Below are 25,895 nucleotides of genomic sequence, written 5' to 3'. Positions count from 1 at the left end.
GATCAGTGAAGAAGGACAGAAGGACACAGCGGAGGGATCAGGAATAATTCTTATGAGTTATGAGCTTTCGAAAAAGCTGCATGAGACATGAGAAAGGAAAAGAGGGGGGGGGCTAGTGGTGATGTGGATGCTTTTATCTCCTAATAAGGTGTTCTGCCTGGAGCAGCAGACCCTGCTAGATGACCCTTCAGCCGGGTGTGGTGCCTGAAAGACTGTGTGTGTACACTGTACACACAACCCCGGGAGTGTGTGTGTGGGTTCAAGAAGAGGGACAGAAACAACGAAGAGACAGTGAGGGACAGCAGCACAGTAGGGGAACATTTACGTGCATGTTGCGTTACCATGAGAGACAACCAAATGGAGAAAGTGTAGAGAAACATGAGCACAACAAGCTGCGCATAATAAAATTTAAAGGGGAAACCGATGTGTTATACATTGAAGTCTGTTTACAGGTCTTTGCATAAAACCTCATGTTTCTCCAGGGGGAGCTGTTTGGAGTCTGATAAATAGTCCTTTAGACTTGTAGGGAACGCACAGGTGCATTAATGATGTCTGCATTCCTTTTAGGGGAGGTCCTGCTTTTGGAGCATGTTGTTAAACTTTCAAGGTTCACAGGGACATTTAATGGAACTCAGCCATCATTAAAAGACCTCTATGTTCCCTACAATGACAAGTCTAAATGTTTGTCTATTGCCTCCAGTGATGTCACATAACAACATTTTAGTTTGAAAGTTAAAAAGAAAATCAGGAGGCCACAAACCAGGTCCCTGTTACCTGCTCCTCAACTCTTGAGGCTTTAGACTTGAGGATACAAACGGTTAATGGCTGAGGGTTTGTAGGCACCAGGTTTGTGACCAGGAAAAGGAGGCGTGGAATACAAAGGTCAGTAGCTCTGCATTGTTTTCAATGTGATCTTTTCATTCAAAATAAATTTGGTGGAGAACCTTTTAAAGAGCATTGCTGCTCAGTCTGGACATGGACATCTATAACATTATTTTAACACCGTATAGCTGTGAAAAGATCACCAGGTCATTAGAAACCATGTAGGCTTTCATCATGAAGACACAGATGGATAAAGTACACCCTTGAAGGGCCCTTTAATATTTCTTCCGAATGGCCATTGTCTTCTTTGCCTTAACCTTCCTGCTGTACTTGGGTTTTTCGTTGCATCAAAATGGCTGTAAAAACGGGTCACGAAAGAACGGAGCACAGCAGGAAGGTTAAAAGACACCCACTTTCTTAACAGCCATCAGCTCCTTCTGCCTGACATAAGAATAAAAGAATAGATAGCCCCAAGGGAAAATACCATCTTAAAATTCTGGCTTTTACTTCTGCCCTCCTCTCATCATTCTCTCCCCTCTCTCTCTCAGCACTTAAGGAGAACATCAACCCCCTGTGACCATCATCAATCGGCCCTTTTTCCCAGTGGTGAGGCCTTCATGGTCCACGGCACTCACGGCACTCAGTCATTCATCTGCCTTGGAACTGATCACTCTGCCACAACATGTCATGAGCCAGAGAGAAAGTGAGCAGAGAACCTGTTTGCTTAATAGTATCTTTAAGTGCATGACTAAAAGCACTCGAGTGTGAGTGTGTTTGTGTGTGTGTGTGTGTGTGTGTGTGTGTGTGTGCTGCAACACTCACATGAAAATACTCCAACACATTTAATACCCGCTTGTTGCTTTGCCTCTACACACACACACACACACACACACACACACACACACACACACACACACACACACACACACACACACACAACTGTTACACCGAGTGTGTTTTTGTGCGTCAAAGAGACTCTTCATCTGCCCACCGATCTGTCGGAGGATTGGATTTCCTTTGTTGTGCATCTGTGTGCTACTTTGATCGATTGGTGTAATGTGCCAGGTGTGCCATTTCAAAGTCTCTGTATTGCTCTCTCCCATATTTGGCCACCCCTCCTACACACAAATAGACACACATACACACAGACAGTCCGTAGTGCATCAACCCTAACTATCCTTTTCATCTTCTTCTTGACAAGACTCAGACAGACAGAGAGAGAGAGAGAGAGAGAGAGAGAGAGAGAGAGAGAGAGAGAGAGAGAGAGAGAGAGAGAGAGAGAGAGAGAGAGAGAGATGTGAAACAATGAGCAGGCTCTTTATTGATCTGTTTATGCTACAATGTGTGTCTGCTGTCTGGAGCTGCTGCTCAGGAAAAATTTGTGGCATGCAGAGAAGAACAAAACAAGACTGCAGATGATGAGATGAAAAATAAAACAGGCAAAAGCATCCTGTCACAGCCAGCTGAACACTGTCATAAATCACAGTGTATTATTTTGAAATGTCTGATTGAAATTAACAGTTTAAATCTGAATCTAAATAACTGGTGAGCTAAAAATGTCTTGACCAGAAATAATCACGTAAATACGCACTTTTTTCTGGCTTTATGTGCGATTGAATTAAATTAGAACCCTTTTATCAATCTACAACAGACCAATTTTACTGTTTACTGGAGTTTAAAAAGTAGAGTACATGAGGAAAAATAAGACCCTTTTCACAAGTAAGTAAAAGGTAATACAATTCAAATGTGGTTCATGTGATCTGTATTCATTTAGACAACTGATGAAACTCACCCTGCGTGTCGTCATTGTGCTCGGTGGCCTGAACAGCCTTGCGGATTTGCATGCGGATGATGTCGATTTTGGTCTTGCTGTCCTGCTGCATCTGCTGGGCCGTCTGCAGCATCTTCTTATCCTGAGTGAAACGGTACCAAAACAATGAGATCACATGACAGGAAACAAACAGGCATACAGTATAAAAACGTATGGAATGACGGAGGAAGGGTGTCACTTTTTGTAAGTTATAGTTATATTCACAAAAATTGTAATGAGAAATAAGAGACAATTCTTTTGCCCTCATATCCCCGCTTTCAAATCTTTAAATGGTGAAAGGGTGCAGGAAGTGCAGGTATGGGCTAACAAGGTCAAATGGCAAAGAGAAATTTTTTTTTTTTTTAAGTGATTAAGAGGAGAGGAGGTGTATGCATTTTGGAGGCATAGTTGGTGTGTCAGATTATACACATGTAGAGATCAGCATCTGAGTCAGCAGATTCCAAGGTTATGGCTCATGAATGCATGCACACTGTGGGTTATTGGAGCCCTGGGGGAGGGGTCTAATGTGTGCCCTTCCCTTTGTCCTGGTAAGCTGTGCCTGAGTGTGAATATGTGTGTGTGTGTGTGTGTGTGTGTGTGTGTGTGTGTGTGTGTGTGTGTGTGTGTGTGTGTGTGTGTGTGTGTGTGTGTGTGTGTGTGCATGGATAGAGTAGATGTCTTGTACCTTGGTGGATCCATTGGCGTAGATGGGGATCATATTCTCCACTCCCTGTTTGACTTTCAGCTCGATGTTGAGCTGCCTCTCCAGGGCTGCGATGCGTTCCTTGTGGGCTGACGTACGACTCTCTGCCCCCGGAGACTGAGGACACTCATCTGTGGAAAGAAGGAAAGGTTGGAGACTATATAATAAGGAACAAGATGAGGGTTCACATGGTGTGCTCTAAAGAGAATATAGTCCTGAGGGGATTTCACGGGACGTCTAAAAATGTTGTTTCACTCTTGGATTTCTGCAGCAGAATGCACGGTGATTAATATCCTACAATTTGGAAACAGATCTGATGACTGAGCCATGGTTGTCTGTGTGAGTAGAGATCCACTACAGCATTTAAAATCTGGCAACAAGCTGTCGGCTTGAAGCATTTCTTTGGCTCCAAATGGTGTCACAACCAAATAGAATAAGGACAGACTGCTGAGGCCACATTACCTTCCTACTGCCCAGAGGTCTTTGTCTGGAACAAAGGGCTTTAAAGCATCCCTGCTATTTTACTTATATATTTTCTAATAATATCTGACATGTAGAGCTGCAAACAAAAATTATCAATCTGCTGATTGTTTTTTTTGCTAAAAATGTGGTCTTTAAAATGTCAAGTGGTGAAAAAGTGTTTCCGGAAGCCCAAGAACAGCCTGAAATGTCTTGTTTTAGTCCTGATGCACCAATGCAGCTGTAAAGATATGACAGCTAAAGGGCAACACACTAAAGTTTGCAGGAGTGACATTTGAACACATACATACTGTACCTTTATTCTCCTCTCCTCCCTTCACCACAATGTAAGCATCCAGTTCCTGCAGCTGAGCGTGCAGGTCGTCCAGCCTGCGATTTGAGGACCGCAGCTGACTGTCCACCTGCAGGCAAAAACCCAAGCATTAAACCATTTATTTATAGTTAGGAAGAAAGACATTCTTATTATGTATCTTATTTTAGTGTGAAACCATGAGTGTACAAGTGAAGCAGTGGAAAAATATACCTTGGGCAACATGCGGACCATAAATAAGACATGCAAGAACAATGAGGCACATGGGAGCAGACATTTTTCTTTGAACTAATTCTGCAAGACAATCAGACAATGCTGCTGTTGACAAATGAGAGAAACTATATTATTACCCTGAAGGTGTTTACTCATTCTAATTAAACATGAGTAATTGGACCATTTTGAACGACTGTGTTTTGCCTTTGAATAATACTGACTCTTAAACAGCTTCTGTGCAACACATCCTGCAGCCTTCAGTCTATAAAAATGATGTCAGTATCGTGATCTATGGATGCTTGTTGAACGGCCAGTAACAATTTGCTACAAAATGAAAGTAATACATTTTAGAGAGTTAAAGTAATAAACGTAGAAAAAAATATGTGTTTAAAAGTGATTGATCAAAGACTAATTCAAGTTCCTTCAAGAAAAAAAAAACAACTAAAAATTCATTCAACAGTTGGTCAAAATTTATATTAGAAATCATCAATGAATGCATGAAAATAGATTATAAGGTGTTAAATAAAGTGTCTAAAGATGGTTTGGTAATGATGGCACAGCAGTGACCCTTTCCTCATGTTTGCAGTTTCTGTTCTGCAGCTTGTTGGATGTTGACCTACTTTGCTTTAAACACTGATTCCTCCTTTAAAAGCTACAACTACTCATGAGTAAACCATTCAACCCTCCAACTGCTCAAGTATTGCTGCACATTTCTAGCATCAGACAGAGGTGGACACAGCTGCTGGTGTCCAGATGGGCAGCTCTGGGTAGTAAATGAGTGACTTCATGGGCTGCAGTTGGGCTAACAGTCTAGAGCACATGGCACAAGGGCATTTAACCCTCGTGTTGTCCTTGGGTCAAAATGACCCGCAGCTGTGTTCAACCAAGTTCTATTTTATTTTCATATTTTTTGGGATCATTGGTGACAAGGAGGCTGAGTTTTTTTTTTTTAAAGAATGATGACCAATGATCCCAAAAAATATAAAAATATAGAAATAAAATAGAACTTGGTTGAACACAGCTGACCCAAGGACAACACGAGGGTTAATGTGTGTCCAAATCCAAACGCATTGTACTGAATCTCTTAATTAATCATACATGTGTTTTGTGTGTAATGTGAATTGAATCAATCAGTGTGTCATCTCACATTTTCTTTAAAAACCAGGTGCACTTTCACCTTGGTGGGTTGTTATCATAAAGGCATATTTGCCAAGCAGGTGAGTCAGTAGAGTGTATTTGTGCAGGCCCTGTTCACAAACTCACAAAGCGCTCTATAAAAGTGAAAAAATTAAATATAAAAAGGAAGTTAAGAAGATTTGGTGGATAAAAACACAAAATATTCTTTCACATTGTAATTTTTATTTTTATTTTTAATCTTTTAGATCTTTATGTACTGTTGCATGTCACAAGCAGAGTGTACACACTATGTGCACCTGCATATTACTGTCCAAATAATATGCCCTGAAAGTAAGAGTAAAATCTGACTTAACACCAGGTCAATCGCATCACTTTCAGCTGCCTCATGATAACAATGCCCCAACAATGAACCTGACCAAAGCTCATTTTAACACCAACAAACCCATTGCATGAGGAAAATGACATCCGAGTTGGTCTGAAACTTTCAAAAACACCCACGTTGCACTTGGTGTCACTTTTTGGCGGGTATAAGATAGAGCTCTGTGAGGCAACACCTCTAGATGCAGTAAAAGGTGCTCATGAACCTTTGTACAATTGTGTGAATAAAAGATGACACATTGCTCACTTGGAGCTTTAAAAAGAATTGTGGTAAAAACAAACAGCATAAGGACTTAATATACCATCAAATCCATCCAGGTCCACTGAACTACTGTCTGACTCATCAGCTGCTGTTCCAGACAGCCGTCATTAAACTGGTTTCTTTTCACTACTATAACGATAACAATTCAAGGATTTTCCGACTATAAATCAAACTGCTTCCATAACCTTGTCCTTTTATTCCTGACTTGTTTCTGAGGTTTTGTATTTGGACGATACACTCATACAAAGTATCATTGTTAAGTGGGAAACCTGTTTGAAGTCTCCATTCCCCCCAAAGAATCAAGACATTTGGCTGCTTTGGTCGGAGACTTCGAATAAGTCCTGGCGGATGAAGGGTTAGCTGCGGCGTACCTGATGTGCGTTCCTCTTGTCAGTCGTCGCCCTGCGCAGGTTCTCAGCTCCCTCCTTGATCTTCAGCTCCTTGCGAATCTCCCTGCGGATCCTCTCTCGCTGCTCGTCCAGAAGCTGCTGAACACTGGAGTCGGAAAAGTCAGAGTTCTGGTCCAGACCAAGCTGCTCCAGAACCGACAGCCCGCCCGGGTCACTCTGGACGGTTAGATATAGAGGAAGGAGGGAGGGAGGGGGAAACAATGGAGGACAAAGGAAAGAGAAGTTAGGCGATGTCAGCCATGAATTTCCAACACATCACTCCCCCTCAGCCTGGTGAAGACGGAGTGTTGAGAGTGAGGTAGACAGAAGAGGAAGAGATGGTGAGCAAGATAAGATGGTAATGGGAGGAAAGAAAGGGAGATCACAGTGATGGGGGTTGGAGGAAAAGTTGTGTGAAAACAAGAAGGCGAGAAAAGGAAGCAGGAGAAGCAGCAAGGAATGACAAAAAAATTTACAAAGCTGGTGTTTATAACATTTCAATACATATCCGCAATGTTCAAGCTGTTTACAAGGAGAGCTTTAAAATCTCTGAAGTTCGAGAATAACATTAAAGACGCCATTTTCAGGAGAGTCTGCCTGCTGAATGGGCAACAACTCACTATACAAGAGCATCAAAGTGAATTACAAATCTGTCTCATGACCTGTGCTGTCCATTGTCCTCACTCAGAGTTTTCTCACGGTCCGCTCCTTCCCGATTGTCCAACATGAAAGTCCACTCACTCCACAACTTTCTCCTGCCTACTAAAATGACAACCCCGTGTCTGCTACAACTTACTACAAACTGAGACCTGGAGACTCAACAAGGCCGAGACACAATCAGCAGGAGAGAGAGAGAGACACTTAATCGCCAGAAATCACAGGCACCGTTACAGGAACAGACAAATCATCAACACTTCACCTCCGAGCTGTCCTCATCCTCTTCGTCACCATGCCAACACATGCTTCAAATCAGATTTGACGACCCAAAAAAGCAATCTCCAGAGGAACAGAAATTTGTGGTTAGTTTCCAAGCTCAGCCAAACGGTGAATGCCACACCGAGAGAAAAATGGGGGGAAAAAACGATAAAAAGAGATAAAGAGAGGGAGAGTTAAGTGAGGGAGGAGGGGGAACGCCTCCTCGAGAGGATATCCGTCCCAACACCAAGCTGCTCAGGCCTTTCCTGTTTCCTCTGCGATTTTGCTGCTGTCAGTGACGAGCGAGGCACAGAGAAAAAAAGGCCAGAGACACTGCACATACACATGTACATATATTCTCCCTCTTAAAGGTTTGGTGAATCAGTCCTGGATCTGCAGCATTACGCCTAAATGATGTCAAGTCCCCTTCAGCTGCTTGTGTTCACCAGTTTAATCAGATCTGGCTGGAGGTGAATCAGTGACAGCTTCTTTTAGTTTTTTCTGATCTCACTTGGGTCGGTGATATAATGTTGAGGGCGGAAACGAGGGAAGGATGCGTTTTCCAAGTATTGGATCAAAGCCAGAGAGACTAAGGTTGGGACGCTTTTCTGCTGCCTGCTTGACTTCTCACTTCCTCTCGTCTACAAACCCCAGAGGTGATTCTCCTCCTCCTCGCCCACAAATATGACAACATCTCTGTACGAGTGGATGGAGTTATCTTCTCCAACATCATCTTCTAAACTGGAAAAATAGCAGCCTGTCAGGATGTACGATACCAGTTTGAGGAATGTGACGAACGCTTGGTGATTTGAAGTGCTAAGATGTAAAACAAATCATCCCCTGTGAAACTGTAAAGTTTTGAAATTGGACTATTGTGCTGAAACTACTTTCTGTTTCTGCCTTGTTTCATTCTTTATTCCTGATTGGTTGGTGTGTCAAAGTTGGTTAGAACAGCAGTCACACTGGGAGGCCGTTATTAAAAAAAATTATATCACTATCATTATGTCTCAGTGTCTTTTGGTGTAATCTAGAACCAAAGATTTAATCTCACAGTTGAGACAACCCAACAGTGGGCTTTACTTTATTCAGTTTACAAACTTTGAAATGTTCTCTATACATTCATGGGGCCTTTCATGGTAATAGACCCTTACATTCTAATTGTTAAGCAGTCTTTATAAACCGTGAGATTAAATTTTGCTTGATTTATATTCCTTTACAGACTGACAACAGGTTGGTGAAAATGTTCTCCAAAGAAAATCTAGTTTTTACCCTTGTTAACAATTCTATGTGCTAGAGGACATATCACATGCAGTGGGTGAGCATTCCAGCTTTGGAGCTGCAGGGGGAGTCTTTAAAAAATGTAAATAATAACAATGATCGCAACCCTTCCTGAGATAACAAAAGTTTACCTTTTATCATGCGGTGTTGCACTTAAAATCCCTAAAAAGCTTTGAAAGGAAGTTTTCAGCAGCGTCGCTCGTCTACATGATGCTTTTTTTTTTTCTTTTTTCTTTTGTTATCCTTCTTACAGCCTTCCTGTGTGGTGAACCTCTCGTCATCCAGCCTGACTGGTGAAGATGACGAGAAAGCTTCTTGCAGCCAAGATGTCACTTTAACGTGACAGTTAATCCTCCCCGTCTCCACTCAGCGTCTCCTCTTTGCTGTGTTTGTATATGTGATCCACACCTGCACAGTAAGAACACTGCTGCTTACATTTCATTGTCAGTCACAGCTGGAGGATCTGTTGCTTTAAAGAAGCTGCAGAGTTTCAGTCTTACTGTGGGCGGTTGTGTTTCTGCTTAGCCTCACTGCCATGAGATTATCTGTCAGATGGTGAGGTTATTGTGTAATTTAGCTGGATGGAGGTTTTTGAAGTTCTTCTACTTCTTCTCTGATCAATAATTTCAAGCAGAAACGTCAATAAAAGTGACTTTTGCTATGAATACAGCTCGACAGCCCTTATACACTAAGTATAGCTGATGTACACCTAATCAAAAAGACAGTTACATATTGGGGGGATGGCAGGTTAATCATTAAGAACTGCAAGAAATGTGAAGGCTGCTTGTATTTTCTGTAACAAGTTTCTGATCTGTGCAGAGATTATCGACTGTGAGGACAACTTTAACGACTAAGAGGGGCTCACTTGACTCGTTTTTAGTTAAGACAAATCCAGCAGAGCAATCTGCACTACAAACCATGTCCTTATGTGTTCATTTCAAGAGAAACTGCATTTGCAGTTTATTTACTGATGTAAACTAAAACTAAATCCTGAGGAGTAATGGAGGGTTCTTTCTTCAATCCACGACAGAGTACAGCTGCCTTTGATATACTGATATACTGCATTCATGAGTGTCAGTGTTTATTAATAAGTCACTTTACTGTTCTTACATTTCTCTGCCAAGTGCTCAGTGTTGTCGGACTGGGCTGCTTTCCACGCAACTGTCCTCCTTGGTGATCATTTATGTTCCTTTTCATCAGTTTCCTCAATGACAAATCACTGATTTTAATTTTTTGCTCTCTGACTTCAGACCATCATTTCATCACAAGTAAACATTCCTCTTTAATTCAAAATCAGTTCCAAAGTCAGCACTTTGAAATAAAGGCTTACATCTATATTTAATATTATTTATTATTATTTTGTTCAATGCAATAGAATTAAAGCTTGTTGGAAATAATATTTCATTCATTGTGAGTTCACCAAAAGTTAGACAAGAGATGAATCTTTGGATAAATTTGCCATATTATTCTTCCCTGCACTTGTATTCTGCCGCAGAGAATAACACTGAAGCTCTTACTTTCTAAATTCCTCCCCGGCATCTTTGGTTAAGCACAATAAAAGCTTTTAAAGACGAGTATGTTGTAGAGATACGGCCATATTTGTGCAAAACTGTAACAGAGTTTGTCTTATTGAAACATGAAACATAAAAACTTCTCCAATACATAAAAAAAGAAGAAGAAAAAAAAGACTATTTTTACAACTACTGGGTCTTAATCAAATCCAGCAATTGTGCAAGTTCATTCTGCAAAGGGAGTAACTTGAATTCACTCTTATCAATTCTTTGAAAACATGTCAGATAAATTTGACTTTACTGAGAAATCTATCAGCAGTTAGGATCAACCCTGACTCTGACTGTAAGGTTACATTACGAACATTAGCAGCTCTTCAGTATCAATGATAGCTCAGTGTGACACCCTGCGGGATGTGTCCTCTGTCTAGTTGGTGGGAGCGCGTCTCCCGTCACCTCCAGCACAACATGTGTTGAAGACGCGCCAGCAGCAGCAGATGTCTACAGTAGTGATCTGACACACTTCAGTGCGTATTGCAGAGAGGAAGCATCAGATGAGTCATATCAGTCATGGTGACACTCTTCTTAGGCCGACACCGTCTCAAAGAGTTGAGCTCACCGGTCAAAGACAAGAAACCGAAAGAAAACAATCAACTTCATTCTCTAGCAGCTGAACCCGTGTAACACTGCAAAGATGGCAACAGTTCATGGGCACGAATGACTCGTGCAGCTTGTTAGTGCGCTCGCCCAGGGAGGAACATTCAGCAGTGTTGTCCAGGAAAGTAATGACGAGCTAATTCAATAGATAACGGCACCAAGCGAGGCTAATTCATTTAGACTGTGTGAGCAGCGCAGAGGAGCCTCGAGCTGGACAGAGAAGAACAAGACAGAACGTGGGTGAAGAGCCGTTTTGTGTGTGTGTGTGTGTGCGTGTGCGCGTGTGCGCGTGTGCGTGTGCGTGTGTGTGTGTGTCCTCCACTGCCTGGGAGATTTCCTAACGAGTGATAGTGACCACTCTGAAACCGAGATAGTGTCCACACAGAGGTCATGGACAGGCGTGGTCGTGCAAGCGTGTATGACATGGACAAAAATAGGAGGAGAGATATCCACTTTTAATGAATGCGCGCTCACACAGACACGCAAACAGGCGCACAAAACCCCTCTCGGTTCCCAGTGAAACGTGAGGACATGTCTCCTGGGGAGCGAGGCCACAGAGCTCAGCCCAGTTCTGATGGAGAGAGCCGTGTTATTATAGAGGGTGTGATCGCTGCACTCTTATGGCTGCGGCTCACTCAGTCCAAATAACACTTTGGGGGTTGGCTGTTGAAAGCGACAATAAGTGAAAAGGCCAATTTAAATGCGACTCCAACATGATAAGAGGAAGGACAGATGAGCTCTGACTGTGCTCAGAGTGACAGCTAATAATAGAGGAGTAAGCGCGAAGAAGAGGAAGAGGAAAGAACCGGTTCCTGTGAGATGGTATTGGTAATTGACTCTCAACTCAATAAGACTGATGAATCTCTTTTAGCAGCAGGTGAGTATTTATTATGAGAGCAAAAGTGAACCAGCTCATTGATGATGGTCTGAAATGAGCGACTACTTTCATAAATGCACCACATTTTTTGATACTTCTGCTACATCAACACAGTTTATAACTTTTGCACGTCATCATCAGTGAGCCACAGGAGTTAACATAGATAGACTCTAGCCGCCCACAAAGACAAAGATCAAATCAATATTAAACATCACTGTCTGAATTACACTGCAGTAATGAGGCTTCTCTGTGTGGAGCCGGCCAGCTAGCATCCAAGATAACATGAGGGGTTTGGGCAACATCTGTTAATTGTGGCAACAGAAAACAACCTGTTACACTCTCTCCCTCTCAAATCCATGAAGATTAAGAATTTGTACCGCAATGTGTAATTTACATTTTCTTAAAATGGATTTTGTAAAATTGGTATTGAAATATTAAAGGTTTTAAAGTCAAGGTATCGGCATAACGTGTTTTTGAACAATACTCAGCCCTCCTTAGGTTAGCGTGTTATGCTAACGTGTGCTAATTAGCACTTCACACACAGCTGAGGATGACGGGAATGTCATTTACCTTGCAGGCATTTGGTCGAAAAACCAAAGATAAAAATAAAATTTTGATCTGACGATGTCACCAGATGAAAAAGTCACCAAAGTCAGTCAGCTCATAGTTGTTGAGATGTTCAACTTTGGACCAAACTGATGGAGCTGAAACGACCGACTGACCAGAAACCAGAACTGCCCCCCTCAGCCATGCTGCTGCCTGGACTAACGCTCCATGCACTGTAGATGAGGTTTGCTGAACCGATCAGCTTTCTCTGACACACACACAGACACAGACACACAACCTAGAACAGAAGCATGAGTCTGCAGTGGCTTTCTGTAATGGATTTAGAGGAACTTGCATGTAATTTCCTGCAGACATCTTCGACTACCACATGGGCCAATTTGTATTGTCCTGCTGAAAAAAAATGAACCTGCAGGAAATACCATTTCCTATTCTTGACAAACTGACTGACTGCACGGTAGAGAGGCGAGGAGTGGGAGTGAGGCGAGTAAGCGGACGGCGTATGATGCCCAGAAATAGACTGTCGACATGGACAAAGATGGAAATAAAAACCAAACAAAGCATTTACTGTTCCCATGGAGGGGAAGGTTGGCTGCATGCTGGCGGCTTTTATGTGTTGGGAAAATACAAAGAAGTTGGATGAGAAGTCATCAAAACATGAATTCAGGAACACATTATTTTTGAGGGTACAGTAAAAGTCTTTGACTGGCATTGTAGATGGAGCAATCATGAGCAGAGGGACCATCTGTCCCAGAGATGGGAGAAAATACAATCTGGCAAAAACGACAGCTAATTTGTCCAGTCGCACTCATGAAAAAGACAGACGGAGAAGTGGTTAGCGACGGTTTTAGAGGGACAGACAGACAGACGAGGCAAACAAAGAGGGAGCGGCGTGGGGACAGGAAGAGAGGGAGGAGAGAAATGGGGCTGAAGCAGTCAGAACGGGGCAGAGAACAGCAATGACTCAGCAAACACTCTGTAACTACAACGTGCAACAACTGTGCCAGTCAAGTGTTCACCAAAACAGCTCATTAACGATAAAGAGAAGTGGTTACTGACGGATTTCTTCATATTTGCCTCATTGCTAAGCTCCACCAGATATACCTGACCAGATGTAGGAGGAGATGCTTGTAGGAAGTATGAGTAGAAAAGATGACAATAGTAGAAGACAAAGGCATTAATCGGGACCTGATCCACCACTTACAAACCCACATGATACTCGAAACACTCAGTGTTTCTCCTTTAGTCCGTGTGGTCATGTTGACGACCACCAGGCCGACCAACATCAACTCACTCCGTTCTCCTTTCTTCTCCATCTTCCTTCTCTGCTCCCCGTCACTCTCATCTCCTTCAGCGCCTCTTCTCTTTGCACTTTACACCTGGCTTTTAAATGACTTAATTGCCTCCTTCTCCGCTTTAGAATAGATTTTTTTTTTAAATAGTATGATCACTGTTAAGACTCGTAGGGGGTTAGCTCCAGAATATATGGCTGACCCGCTATGAGCCTGAATGCATTCCGAGATCCTCTGGTAGGCCATTTATCTTGGCCTCCTCCGTCTCCTCGCCTGTGTGGCTCTACATCCAGTGTGTCCTTTCTGCACCTCAATCTCAAGTGTCTCCAGCTTCACCCTCAAAATGAACAAAATGAAAAGACTTGGACGTCACAGCAGAAAACTCTTCTGTTACGCAAGCTCGGTTTGTCATTTTAATGACATGCTTTCCAGGGACTTGGTCAACTTGACAGCCATTGTTTTCACCCCCTACAGGCCACTTCCCCTTTAGCAGTTGTGGAGGAAACTTTACTCTCTGTGCTGCAACCAATCTTTCAAATAATGACTGCTGAAAACTCATTCATCTTACAGGAAACTTGCAACAAATACAAATGGGACTGAAGTGCACCACCCACCTGCTGAATTAACAGACACATGCACACATGATATGAACAGAGAAGGAGGTCATGGTCCAGCAGCAGATACAGCCTTTTCTGAGAGGTGGCGTATCCTAACTGGCAATGATGTGTGCCAACGTGTTGTCTTACATCAAAAGTGTGTTTGTGTTTCAGTTTGCATTGTAGACTGGAGGGAGACTTTTTCTTTGTTACTCCTTTGAACAATGTCCCATATTGCTCCCTCACTCTCCTTCTGTACCCACATTCCCTCTAGCCAGCTTTCACTCCGTCTAGCTCCCTCAACCTGTTGGCTTAAAAACCTCTCTGCTGGAGTTCGCAAACAATCTCAGAATAAACAAACTCAGTGAGAGACAATGTGCCTCAGGTATTGCTCAGTACTGGACAATGCAGCCGAGATGAAGGGTAAGAGGAGAACATAAACTCCTCCTTGGATGAAAGGCCTCAGGGGAGAAAATGTGGAGGCTGTTTCACAATATTTCCTTATCTCATTTCCTTACTTCCCTGTCGTGCCAGTAAGCTGCTGTTTTGTTAAGCAAACCTTTGGGCAGCGTGTTTGCCTCTCACCTGGATTATCGCTCACACACTGCAGCAGACGCAAACAAAGCCACGACAGAAATGTCACATGTCCAACGGCAGCTGCAAAACATTTCAGACAAAATATTTATCATTTTCTATAATGGTACTGTGTGTCACTGGGTTTGGGCGGGATCCATTTGATATGACTACAATCAATCAGTCTTCTAACCCTAAAACAATCCCAGCCAGCCTTGTACATTTTTTGAAAACAGGAAGTAAAAACAAAAATAATATTTGGCTACCCTTGCTAACTTCTAAAATTAAAAAAAAAAAAAAAAAAAAAAAAAAGAACTTTACTCAAGGTTCACCTCCATTGAAGAATTAATTTTTGTGCTCTAAAAAAAAACTTCCTATCTAAGAAATAAATATTTGCTAGTTTCAGGCTCTTCATGGTGAGATTTTGTCCATTATCTGATAAAATTTTTTTTTTTTTTCGAGTTTTGTCTATTGGTCGAGTAAAACAAGATATTTGCAGATGTCACGATTGACTTCCGGACACATTTTTTTTTTTTCTTCTGACAATTCATAGCCCAAAAAAAAAAAAGAATGGTTATTTGCAGGCCTTAGCAGGAAGAGAAGCAACAGGTGAAAACTAATGTTTAAAGTAAAATAGCTGAAAGCCAGCAGGGAGCTGGAAGTGTTTAGAGAGGAAGATGACAGCTGAGTCAATCATAAAAGGCTTCAGTAAACAGAAGTAGATGTTTCAATGACAAACATCTCAAGGTGGGAATGTAAACACAGTCTGTGCAGGTCCAGGGTGACGTGACCGCGTAACTACTGAACAGTTCCTGGAACAGAGCGCAAGAAGGAGAGAAAGGGAGGCAAAAAGTAACAAACGGCAACACCGCCGCTCCTTTCTCTCCAGAATAAACAGACAGAGGCTTACATTCACACCAGCCACGTGAATCGTCCTCATCAGCACAGCAGGACCCTCATTAATCACCGTCTGTTCCCGACACCTGTCAAACATTTTCCAATCCCTGCTTAGTCAGTAAGGATGACTGACAACCGTCAATCATTCTTTGGCCACAACACACACAAAAAAAGCCCTCCCTTCACGCTGTGGGAGGAGCTTAGAAAGGAAGTGATTTGATTCAGCTGATTCAGGGAACACTGACAAAAGAATTTTAAGAATCCAGGTGGGAATGTGAACAGAGGAATATTTGGCCATATGACAGCGTGACAAGACTGACTGAGCATACAGCCTCCATTTCTCTGAAACAGCCCGCTTCTCATAAAACCAGTTCTGAACACCCAAAGAAAAGAAAAGCAGCCATGACTTTCCATCAACCTGTCAATACAGACATGTAATTTTTGTAATATTATGTATATATTTAGTAAATCTAATCACTTTAACTGTATCTATGAACAGCAGACTGGTAAATCCTGTAATTTGTCTCAACTCAATTTAAACTAAATTGACATAGTCATGAGAAACGGTCTAACTAGTCAGAACAATTAAAACTACCTGTGTTTTACCAAGGCTGTACAAAGCCTTTAAATTACAATGTTGTCTTATGGTCAAAAAACACAACAAGCAATGCAGGGGAAGTGCACAGAGCCTCATCCGTAGTTCTCAAAGTGGGTCGCGAGGCCATTGAGACACACTTTTGAGTGTCATGGATGTGTGCGCAAAAGTCAAACTTTTATTTTTGAAGTCCACAGAATTTGCTGCTGCACTTTTATTTTGAAGGACATACATTTCCCATGACGCACCCTTTTTTATTTAGTTCAAGATAAGTCTGCCTTTATATTTCACTGGGTTGTTAGCCCTATTTGCACTTTTGTTTAACCTTTTAAGCCTTAGAGGCCCCCAATTGGGGGCCAAGGAGAAGACTTAGCAAAGCCATTATTAAAATATGGACATATATACTGATATTTACACATCTGAACAAATCTCACAAGTGTTCCCTTTATTATTACACCAACATTATTCAAATAGACCTTGTGGTTGCAGAGATATACTCTTTTTATTAAGGGTATGTTATTTTCGAGCAGAGGCCTTCAAAAATAGGTGTGTTTTTAAAAGGTTCAATTAGCCCCGGCAGGCTGATTTTTAGAGGAAAAGCTTATAAAATACAGGAATGAAGAAAACACACCAACCTTGACAGAAGTGTATTCATATATTTACAGATCAGGAATCGAAACTACTGAGACCTTCCAACCTTCCGACATTATACATGGCTGATGGCCTCTTGCAGGCCAAAATAACTTTGTGGTTGAAAAAGAGAAATACTGAATGTCATGCAGATCGAGATGATAACAAATGTTTCAAAGAAGTTCAAATCAGCTGCCTGGTGCAGAACAGTCTGCATGAACTGTGTGAGTGTCTGTGTGGAAAAGCAGCAGAGATATCTGGGTAATTGCTCTGACAGGTCTGGGGTATCTGCCTACATGAGCTTCATGACACAACCCTGCAGAGTTGCAAACATTTCCTTCCTGTGTGTGAGTGTGCTAAAGTGGATGGAAATGGGTCTGCATGGCTGACTAGCTGTGAGGCACTGATCTGATGTCAGTTTGGTTTGTCGCGCCGCATTAAAAAGCACGAAAACAGGAGAGGACACGAGCTGCTCCTGGCTTTGTTCACGTAACAAGGGTAGGATAGGGTAGGTTAGATACAGACTTCCACCTGAAGTCAAAACAATGTCTGCCTCGCACTTTATGAGCACATGGAAAGGAAATGTGTCCAAGAGACTGTGTGCATGTGTGTGTGTGTGTGTGTGTGTGTGTGTGTGTGTGTGTTGCCGAGTCGAAGAAAACATCTGCAGGCATTCCTGAGATGCCCGAGTGGTGACAGCAGCCAACCTGGCAGGAAAGAAGGGGAGGAGCGAGGGAAGGGAGAGGTGTCGCAGAAAGAGGGAGAGACCTTGAGAGCCAGGAAAGCCATAAAGTCACCAGGCTACAACTTGTTTCACTGCACGTACATCTCCACCTAATTAATCTCCACTGATTTATATTATATGAAAGAACAGATGGACTAGACTGAAGCTTTTTTTTTTTTTTTTTTTTTTTTAAATGGAGGTGTTGTTAGGGGAAAAACCTTATATCTTTATAGATAGAAGAAAAGCAAGGACAGCCAGCTGAGGCATTCAGTAAATTATAGCTACAGTAAATAACCTTCGTTAAACTCTCCCCTTCTAAACTGTATTAAGAAGTCTTCTGCATCTGTACCATACTGTGTATTTTCTTTTTCTAAAAATGAATTTTCAAAAATTGGTAAATGTAGTTCGGGAAAACAGTATGGAGCTTAAGGTACTGTCTCAAAAATGTATGAACAACACCCAGGCATAGTAACACCAGTCAATAAGAACACTGGTAGAGTGGCAGGTAGAGGTGAGGCAACGTCGCTCGACAGGTTTGTTCAGGTGCGCCACTTGTTTTTTTTTTATCTTGCATCATACGAGCATTTCTAAACACCGGACTATCTGATACACTGACATTAGCTATAAAAACGCCACTCCTGTTCCCTTCCCTGAATCCCCCTCCCCCCCATTATGAAGTTGATTCACAAAGCCCCGTTGTTCAAATTGAAGCACTTTGAACCCGTGCTGTGTCAGTTCACTTCGCTCTGGGCACATTTGCATCTCATTATGTCTTTTCTTTAACTTGACTTACAGTGATAATAAAAATGAGATGGTAATATGCCTTCATATTCAAACAGCAGAAATCTGACACGGACCCCACCGAGTTTGTTATTAGCAGCAACAAAGCTGCAACTATTATTTTTTATTAATCGATTAATCAGCCAATTACTTTTCGTAAACAAATTCTACTATTTGTGCTGTCAGAAAATAGTGCAAAGTATGTTTTATAATATAGGCAGCCCAAGATGAAGTCATCATATGTCTTGTTCTGTCTGACAAACTGAATTATATCCCATTTACAATTATGAAAGGAAAAGAAAAGCATCAGCTCTTTATATCTGATAAGTTGAAACCAGAAAACATTTACTTGAAAGGGACTACAATTTTACTTAAAATCCTTTTCTGTTGACTGACAAATTGATACTCCAAAATAATTTTACAAAGACATAGAAAGCACAAAACTTAATTCCTTTCCTCACTGAACTCCCTGTGCTCCTCCCACTAACGATATGACAACAGACTTTTTTTTGGAGGGAAGTTGTGCCCATTTCATTTCCAGCCCCCTTGGTGAACTTCTTTTCATCTCTTTCTCTGCGAGCAGAGGGAGGGATGAGTCTGCAGGGGAGGAGAAAAGAGACAGACCCCCCCCCCCCCCCCCCCTCCAGAGACAGACAGAAGCCAAGAAAGACTGTGAGCTGACAGAGAGGCAGACAGACTGAAGGAGGTGGACAGCCAGAGAGCAAGACACAAGAGGGAGGGAGGAAGAGAGACGGTCAGCCAAAAAGTGATAAAGAAGCAGGTGGAGGAGGAAGGGAGGACAGTCGACCCCCAGAGCCAGAGGCGAGTGCTGGATAAAAGAGCATGTGAGAGCATGCTGGGAGGCCGGACTCGCTGCCAAATACTCAGACATCAGACACACAGGCAAGGGAGGAGGAGGAAGGAGAGAGAGAGCTCGTGTTCATGGGTGGAGAAGAGTTCATTGGGAGCACATTTGACTGCTGCTGTAAACCAGTCTGACATACACAATGTGCAGGCCTGCACGTTCAATCAACCTCCCAAACATGAAAAGCCTTTTCCCCATTAAGGAGGTGCAGAAGTTTTATTTTTGTTCACTCTACGTTTTTTTTTTTGTGTTTTTTTTTTAACCATTTTTGAGAATCTGAATCTTCTCCCCGACATGTTTCCGCCCAAAAGGTTTCACAATGGAGTCTTTCTTAGAAACACGCTTCTAAATTGTCCTCCGGACATGCTGCAGTCCGGCGACAAAAGCAAGTCACACTGTGTTTGTGATGGAGAGCAGGAGTGAGCGTGATAGTCAGGGAGGGAGGATGAATCCCTCAGAGGAGACAAAGGAGGCTGTGGGTTCACAGCTCTTTCAAACAACAGCATGCAAGCTGCATTTACATTCATCTGGATCATAGATATTTGGAAAATAAAAAAGAGGGATGAAATCAGTTCAAATAATAAACTGAATATGAATGATTTTGTCACTTTGTCTTTCTTATGCATGTTCAAACAGTACGTGGAAGTACAGAACAGTTTGCGAGCGAGTGTGTGTAAGGGCCTTAGAAACCTACATTATTTTCGTATAATAATAAAGACAGGTATTGTCGAGGCAGAAAGCAACGGGGAGTTGTAAAAGTCCAGCCAACCAGGAATCAAACAGGGACTACTGATGACATTTCCACACATGTGCTATACACCTTAACCACTTGGCTATTAGGTCACACAATCATAACAAAACCGGAAGTAGCTATGGCCTCACAGAGATCCTAGTGTGAGGCCATAGCTACTTTCAGATTTATGTACAGCAGGACTTTGAGCTAAATGCTAACCACATCATGCTATCATGTTCACAATGACAATGCAGACATGGTTGTATTTAGCAAGCCATGTACATTGTGTAATATGTTTCACATTAGTTTAGCACGCTATGGTTTGATAATTAGTACCATAAAGTGCAGCTGAGACTGATAATAGTGTAATTTGCTCTGCTGGTATTTGATCATGGTTCATTAGAAGTCACAAGTCATCCTGAGGGGAAAATTAATGTTTCAACCAAATGGCAATCGGTCCAACGGTTGAAGCATTTCATTAAAAAAAAAAAATGCAATTAAATAATAATAATTAATTATCTTTGCTGTATAAAAATTCATGATTATGTATCTAATAGTTGCTTACATTCTTTTAGTCTGGATCAGCGTGACTAAAATCTCAAGTCTGTGCAGATGTGCTTTGAAGTGCTCCAATGAAAACTGATGACAAAATATTCAACCCAATGCATTTTAATTCAACATGTAAATATGACTGAACGGCTGGCTCTGCCCGATTTTAATATCTCATGTCAAGATGAATAGAAAAACCAACAGACACAATGACTTTTAATTCTTCAGAAAACTGCTCGTCTGTGATGTTCTTTCAGCAGAGAGCCGTGACGAGCCTGCTGACTGCGAGCAAGTCACACCCGCAAGCCACACAGTGTCTCTCACCCACATTGTGCGTGCGCGCGCGTGTGTGTGTGTAAAAGCTGTGCGAGCATGTGGGTAGCTGGCTGTACGTGGTGAATATAACAGAGAAAAGAGGACGGTGGAAGTGCATGTTAATGTGCCACAAGGGAACCCGGGGGATTCACTGGCATTAGTCTGTGAGTGTGACAGCTTCAACGGTTATGACAGTTGGCCTCAGGTGTGGGAGCAGCGGCAGAGACCAGTGCGGCAGGTCTGTGTGTGTGTGTGTGTGTGTTTACTCGACCTGCAGAGACAAGTTCAGCTCACTAAAGGTGATTATGTGGTCCCTGTTGGAGAGACATTACCGACACGAGATTATGACTTTTCATTATGTAATAAAAGTTAGTTGTCTTTTTAAATACTGTAGATAGGCTTGCGTAATAAATCAGAAAATTTAACAAAATTGATTAAACAAGGTTTTTCCATGTGACAATATCTACATTTTTTTTAGTCTCTAGATAAAAGTAGGTATAAAAAGGTGCAACAACAGTGATAATAATGGCATTTAAGAGATGTTTTGTATTTCAGAGAGGTACCAAACGACTACTAACTTGCATTTTAATGTCTGTGTTCACAGGAGGAAAAAAAAAAACACATTAGTAAATTAATTGGAACTTTTTTTTTTTTTATCTAGTAGGTAACTTAATTCAAGAGCAGTTTTAGGTGCAATAAACAAGCAGCTGTTTTCATATTAAGATTAACTTGTTACATAATTTTTGTTTTAATCTGTTTAATATTGTTGAAAGCGTTCAGCTTTGCACCAGCTTATATGGAGTTAGACACAATAGCTGGGGAGATTTGGCCAGATTTTAAGAGAGTTAAGAGTAGACATATTTAGATGTGGATGAGAGCACCACATTTCTTGAGACATGGATAAACCTCCAGCTAGATGAGTGCGTTACTGAGGCTGAGAAAAGAGAAGCTGAAATTAAAATAAAGAAGGGTTACAGTTCCTGTTTGGGTGGGTGTGAATCCGGTTATATAAAGTATTTGGGGATAGTGATTGAGTAACCAACTTAATCAAGTGTGAAGGCAAAAAGCATTTTAATCCAATCTCTAATTACATAGCCAAATATAATTTTACAGCCTACAGTTAATTGTCCTCCGAGAGAGCACTCTCATTAAGGCTCCCAAAACAAATGGTGATATGTAAAAAAGTGAGGAGAGTGTTCTGTCATCATGTCCTCTTATGTGTTACATTCACACTAAAGGACCCTTTAACTACAAATATGGAGATCTTGCTAAATTAGACATCATCTTGCTGTATGTGTGGGTGGAAATGTGGAAATATGTAAATCATTGGGCAGGAAAACGATGACCTCATCCTGTTGCCAGCTGTTTCTATGACAGCCCAGCCGCAAACACCTGTCTCCCGCTTCCCCTCAGCTGTCTGTTTGTCAAACCTTCCCTCTGTGTTGAGGCTTGCTGACATTCAAATCCGGAGCTGAATGAAAGCCAGATGTCTTCCCAACCGAGCATTAAATAAGTGAAGTGATCTGCGCTCTGGCTGCAAAGAGGTCGACTCCAGACATAAACTAAAGGTGGTGGTTAACTATTGACAAATTCAAAATAGACACAGTAGAAAAGTCCCAGGGTTTGTGTGATCTTGCTGTGGTTTTATATTGTTCTTTTATTTACACTGTAAGCCGGTAAAGCTCCACGAGGAAACCATAACGCAGTACTTTGTTTCATATGCAAACGTTCTGTTCAAAGAAGCCAGAAACACACTCTCTCTCTCTCTCTCTCTCTCTCTCTCTCTCTCATTAGGTCCTGGTCGAAAATGATTTTGTCTTAAAAGTCATAATTTTACAGATTTATCTTTTCGAGTTCCTCATCTGTGGCCAGTTTCACACTTGATTCTGCAGTATGACACGCTTTTGATTTGTTTTCCCTCGTCAGGAATTTATTTCCTACGGGGCACCAAAATACAAACGAGCCATCAACAACCCTTGAAGGTTACATTGGGCGAACGAATCATTTTAAAGACTGATGAACTCTAACAGACACATTGAACAGATTTGAGGGTGTTTGCTGGCGGAGCATCAATAAAGCTGCCACAAGCCCATCATGTGAAAAGTAATCACCTTAGAAGACAGACTTTTCAATTAAGAAGAATACCTGTTGAGATCAATAAATAATATAAATTTCTAGTCTTTAAATATAATTGAATTACAGAAAAACAACACGCTAATATTTGGGCCAATATGGTATATTTTAGAAGAAAAACAACAACAAAGTACCGGTCAGTAAGAGATGCATCTATTACTGGTATCTATCCACACTAAGCTTCCTGTTTAGCAAGGTTTTACTGTAAAATTGAATGTTTCTTGCTAACAAAAAAGGACCAGGCCAAAAACTATGGATTTTTGTTCATATTAACTGATGTATCAAATATTTTCCTGGTCAATTGTTTAGTCTATAAAATGGCCGAAATCATAAAAACGATCCTCACAAGTTACCAGAAGCAACAGGTGCCAGAATTCCAAACTGTCCAAACTCCAAAAAAACAGCATGCAATGACATCATAAACAAACAAGTGGCAACGAAGGTTAGATCTGTTATGGAAACGTTACGGATTAATTGTTTCAGAAAAGGATACCATTATTTTCCACTGTGGCTTTTTACAAATATGTTCAGGGATCCAAAAGGCTTGAATAGTTTATTGCCCAACCCATCCAGTATAATAATAAAGTTATTGATGCAATACTAATGGTGAATAAATAATAAGGTCTTTTTATCTGGAACTGATTTAATTCTAAGTGACTTGACGGCAGCTCCACCCAGCTATCTAACCATCCACCCATTCACGCTCGACTTTTGTGCCAGAGCTGGTGAAACTCCCAGTGAGCCAAATGTTATCAGTGCAACATGATCTCCAGCCAATTGTAATGACAGGGATTGCGTGTGGGGAGACTTTAATAACTCCCAAAACCTATTTATATCTTACAAGCCACTCTCTTTGCGTATGACGCAAATAAAAAAAAAAAAAAAGAAGAAAGAAAAGCACACAGACACACCCACCTCATTCACCACAAACTTTGATAAAGATCCTCTGTACTGCTACGGAGGAGCTGGCAAAGGATTTACTTTATTGACTCAAAACAAAAATGACAAAAACAAACACTTTTTAACTGGTTTCCTACAAAACTATACACTGATTTATTTATTACCTGTAGAGGGTGATGGCCCAGCAGCACGTATTAAATGATTCTAGACTGTGGAAATCTATCAAACCACCAGCAGCACTCAATGACAGACCAGGTTGTTGTAGGACACCAATAACTGTGAAATTTCTTAGTAAATTCACCATGTTTAGCCGACAAGTGTTGGCTTTAGGCCGATTAACGGCAACAGCATCACTTGAAAGGAAAAGTCTTCCTTCTAATTATCCCCGGTGGAGGACGGCTCTGGAGAGCCAACCAGCCGACTACAGGAGGAAGGCTGTGGAAGGAGGAGGGGGAGGGGGAGGAGGAAGAGGAAGAGGAAGAGGGCAGCAGCTGGTGCATAGCCAGGACAGGAGGAGGTGAGAGATAGTGGGAGAGGGTAGAGGAGGGGAGGGAAAGATAATAGAAGGCCAACATGGCGGATCACTTTACACTCAGGACCGTTGCTGGTCCAGAATCATTCATCAGAGAGTTTGATCAGGCTGCACTGCAGAGGCCAGAAAATGTTGACTTAGAAATGTGGAGAGGACTCTGGAAGTAAGAAAACCCATGGCACTGCACTGAAACCTGCTAAATTTAATTCTTCTAAGGTAATACAATACTGGTACTGGAAAGTAGAGATGCGACATGATTTTCCAATAGTCGTTAAAATATATATATATAAATAAAAATGGATTAGAGTATGTGACTTTTGTTACCGGCGCCTGGTTTTAATGAGTTACTCCCGACAGAAGATAGCACTAATGCTCCTAGTACCGGTTTGTCAGCTGCCTTTAAAAGCAGATGAGAAGAAGAACTTGTTGCTACCAGAGGTTTGCTGGTAAAACTGTGTGGCGCTGTGAGAGATGCTGCAGTGTGGACAGGAGGAACATATAAAGATGACAACCACCATCAAAAAGTTCTGTATGGAACGCCTTCAAAACAGAAATGAAGATGAGGTGCAGTGAAAACTGTGCAGATAAAGCTTGCACACAAGTCTACCACAGCGAAGGACAGTCATTAGAGTGAAGCACTGAGCAGAAGATGCATCTACTGATCAATACAAAACCAAGTGAGTTTGATGTTGGACATGTAGTGCAAACAACCGCCCTGATCTTAAAGGTGAAGCTAAGGACATGCTTCTTGTGAGCTCTGTCCGAGGCGTTTTACAAGTTGGATGGCATTTGTTGAGCCTGAGTTAACGGCGTAATTGAGTCTCTTCTTCTCTTAAATCTGTGGGTTTTATGACTACATGGGCTTGACAAGGTTGTTCCAAGTAACTAGATTTGGACCCATTATAACTAGTCCCTCAGTAGAGGCCTCTGATGGAAATGTATTTCCAGAAACATCCTCTGTATGCCTCTGCCTTTATGTGCAATCTTGGTCTCACCGATTTACAACGATCTGCTGGAATAGGCACAAGACTGAGCTTCGGCAGCATCGTGTAAATTGACCCAGACGGTAGCAGAGTTCATACCGAGACAGTCAGAGAGAAGAAGAAACTCTCGGTAATTAAGCGGGGCTGATGAAGTAGAACAAAAACTCTGAACATGCGCACGGCAAATGAGGCAGTCATGGAAAAATACGAACAATTCATGCGTATCGTTTGTTGCGGCGTCGCCAAAACCGCTAAAGGCAAATTACATACCTGAAAACATTTATACATTTTTATTGCCTACATAAGCCTTAAAAATAAATTTTGTACGTCAACTTTGACATTACAATTCAATAATAAATTTGAAAAGCTATACTTCTGAAAATTCTTTTATAGGATGTTGCATTTTAGTGTGCAAGTAAATTCATACTTTTCGTAGTATTAGCATTGCGAGGGTCAGGGGAAGGTAAATGTTGTGGTCCATCTACGTCTGCAGGA

At 41.7% G+C, this 25,895-nt stretch overlaps 1 protein-coding gene across 3 annotated transcripts in view; it reads right to left on the bottom strand.

Annotated features, from left to right (window-relative positions):
- Window positions 1-25,895, bottom strand: part of pkn1a (protein kinase N1a) — a 50,963-nt gene that overhangs the window by 16,160 nt on the left and 8,908 nt on the right. For 2 of the 3 annotated variants that reach the window (XM_069167217.1, XM_069167219.1), the window contains exons 1-5: window positions 7,424-7,517; window positions 6,487-6,681; window positions 4,111-4,216; window positions 3,318-3,466; window positions 2,615-2,735 (exon numbers count right to left, since the gene is read on the bottom strand). In XM_069167217.1, the coding sequence (XP_069023318.1) occupies window positions 2,615-2,735; window positions 3,318-3,466; window positions 4,111-4,216; window positions 6,487-6,681; window positions 7,424-7,465 (613 nt within the window). In that variant the 5' untranslated portion in view covers window positions 7,466-7,517. Of the gene's footprint in view, window positions 1-2,614; window positions 2,736-3,317; window positions 3,467-4,110; window positions 4,217-6,486; window positions 6,682-7,423; window positions 7,518-25,895 lie in introns of those variants that run through there. The other variant, XM_069167218.1, reaches the window with a different exon arrangement.

This window comes from Embiotoca jacksoni, unplaced genomic scaffold, assembly GCF_022577435.1.
Source record: "Embiotoca jacksoni isolate LCO1_2020_lvr unplaced genomic scaffold, fEmbJac1.0.p SCAF_4, whole genome shotgun sequence".
NCBI lineage: Eukaryota > Metazoa > Chordata > Actinopteri > Embiotocidae > Embiotoca > Embiotoca jacksoni.
This window is presented reverse-complemented; position numbering and strand designations above follow the sequence as displayed.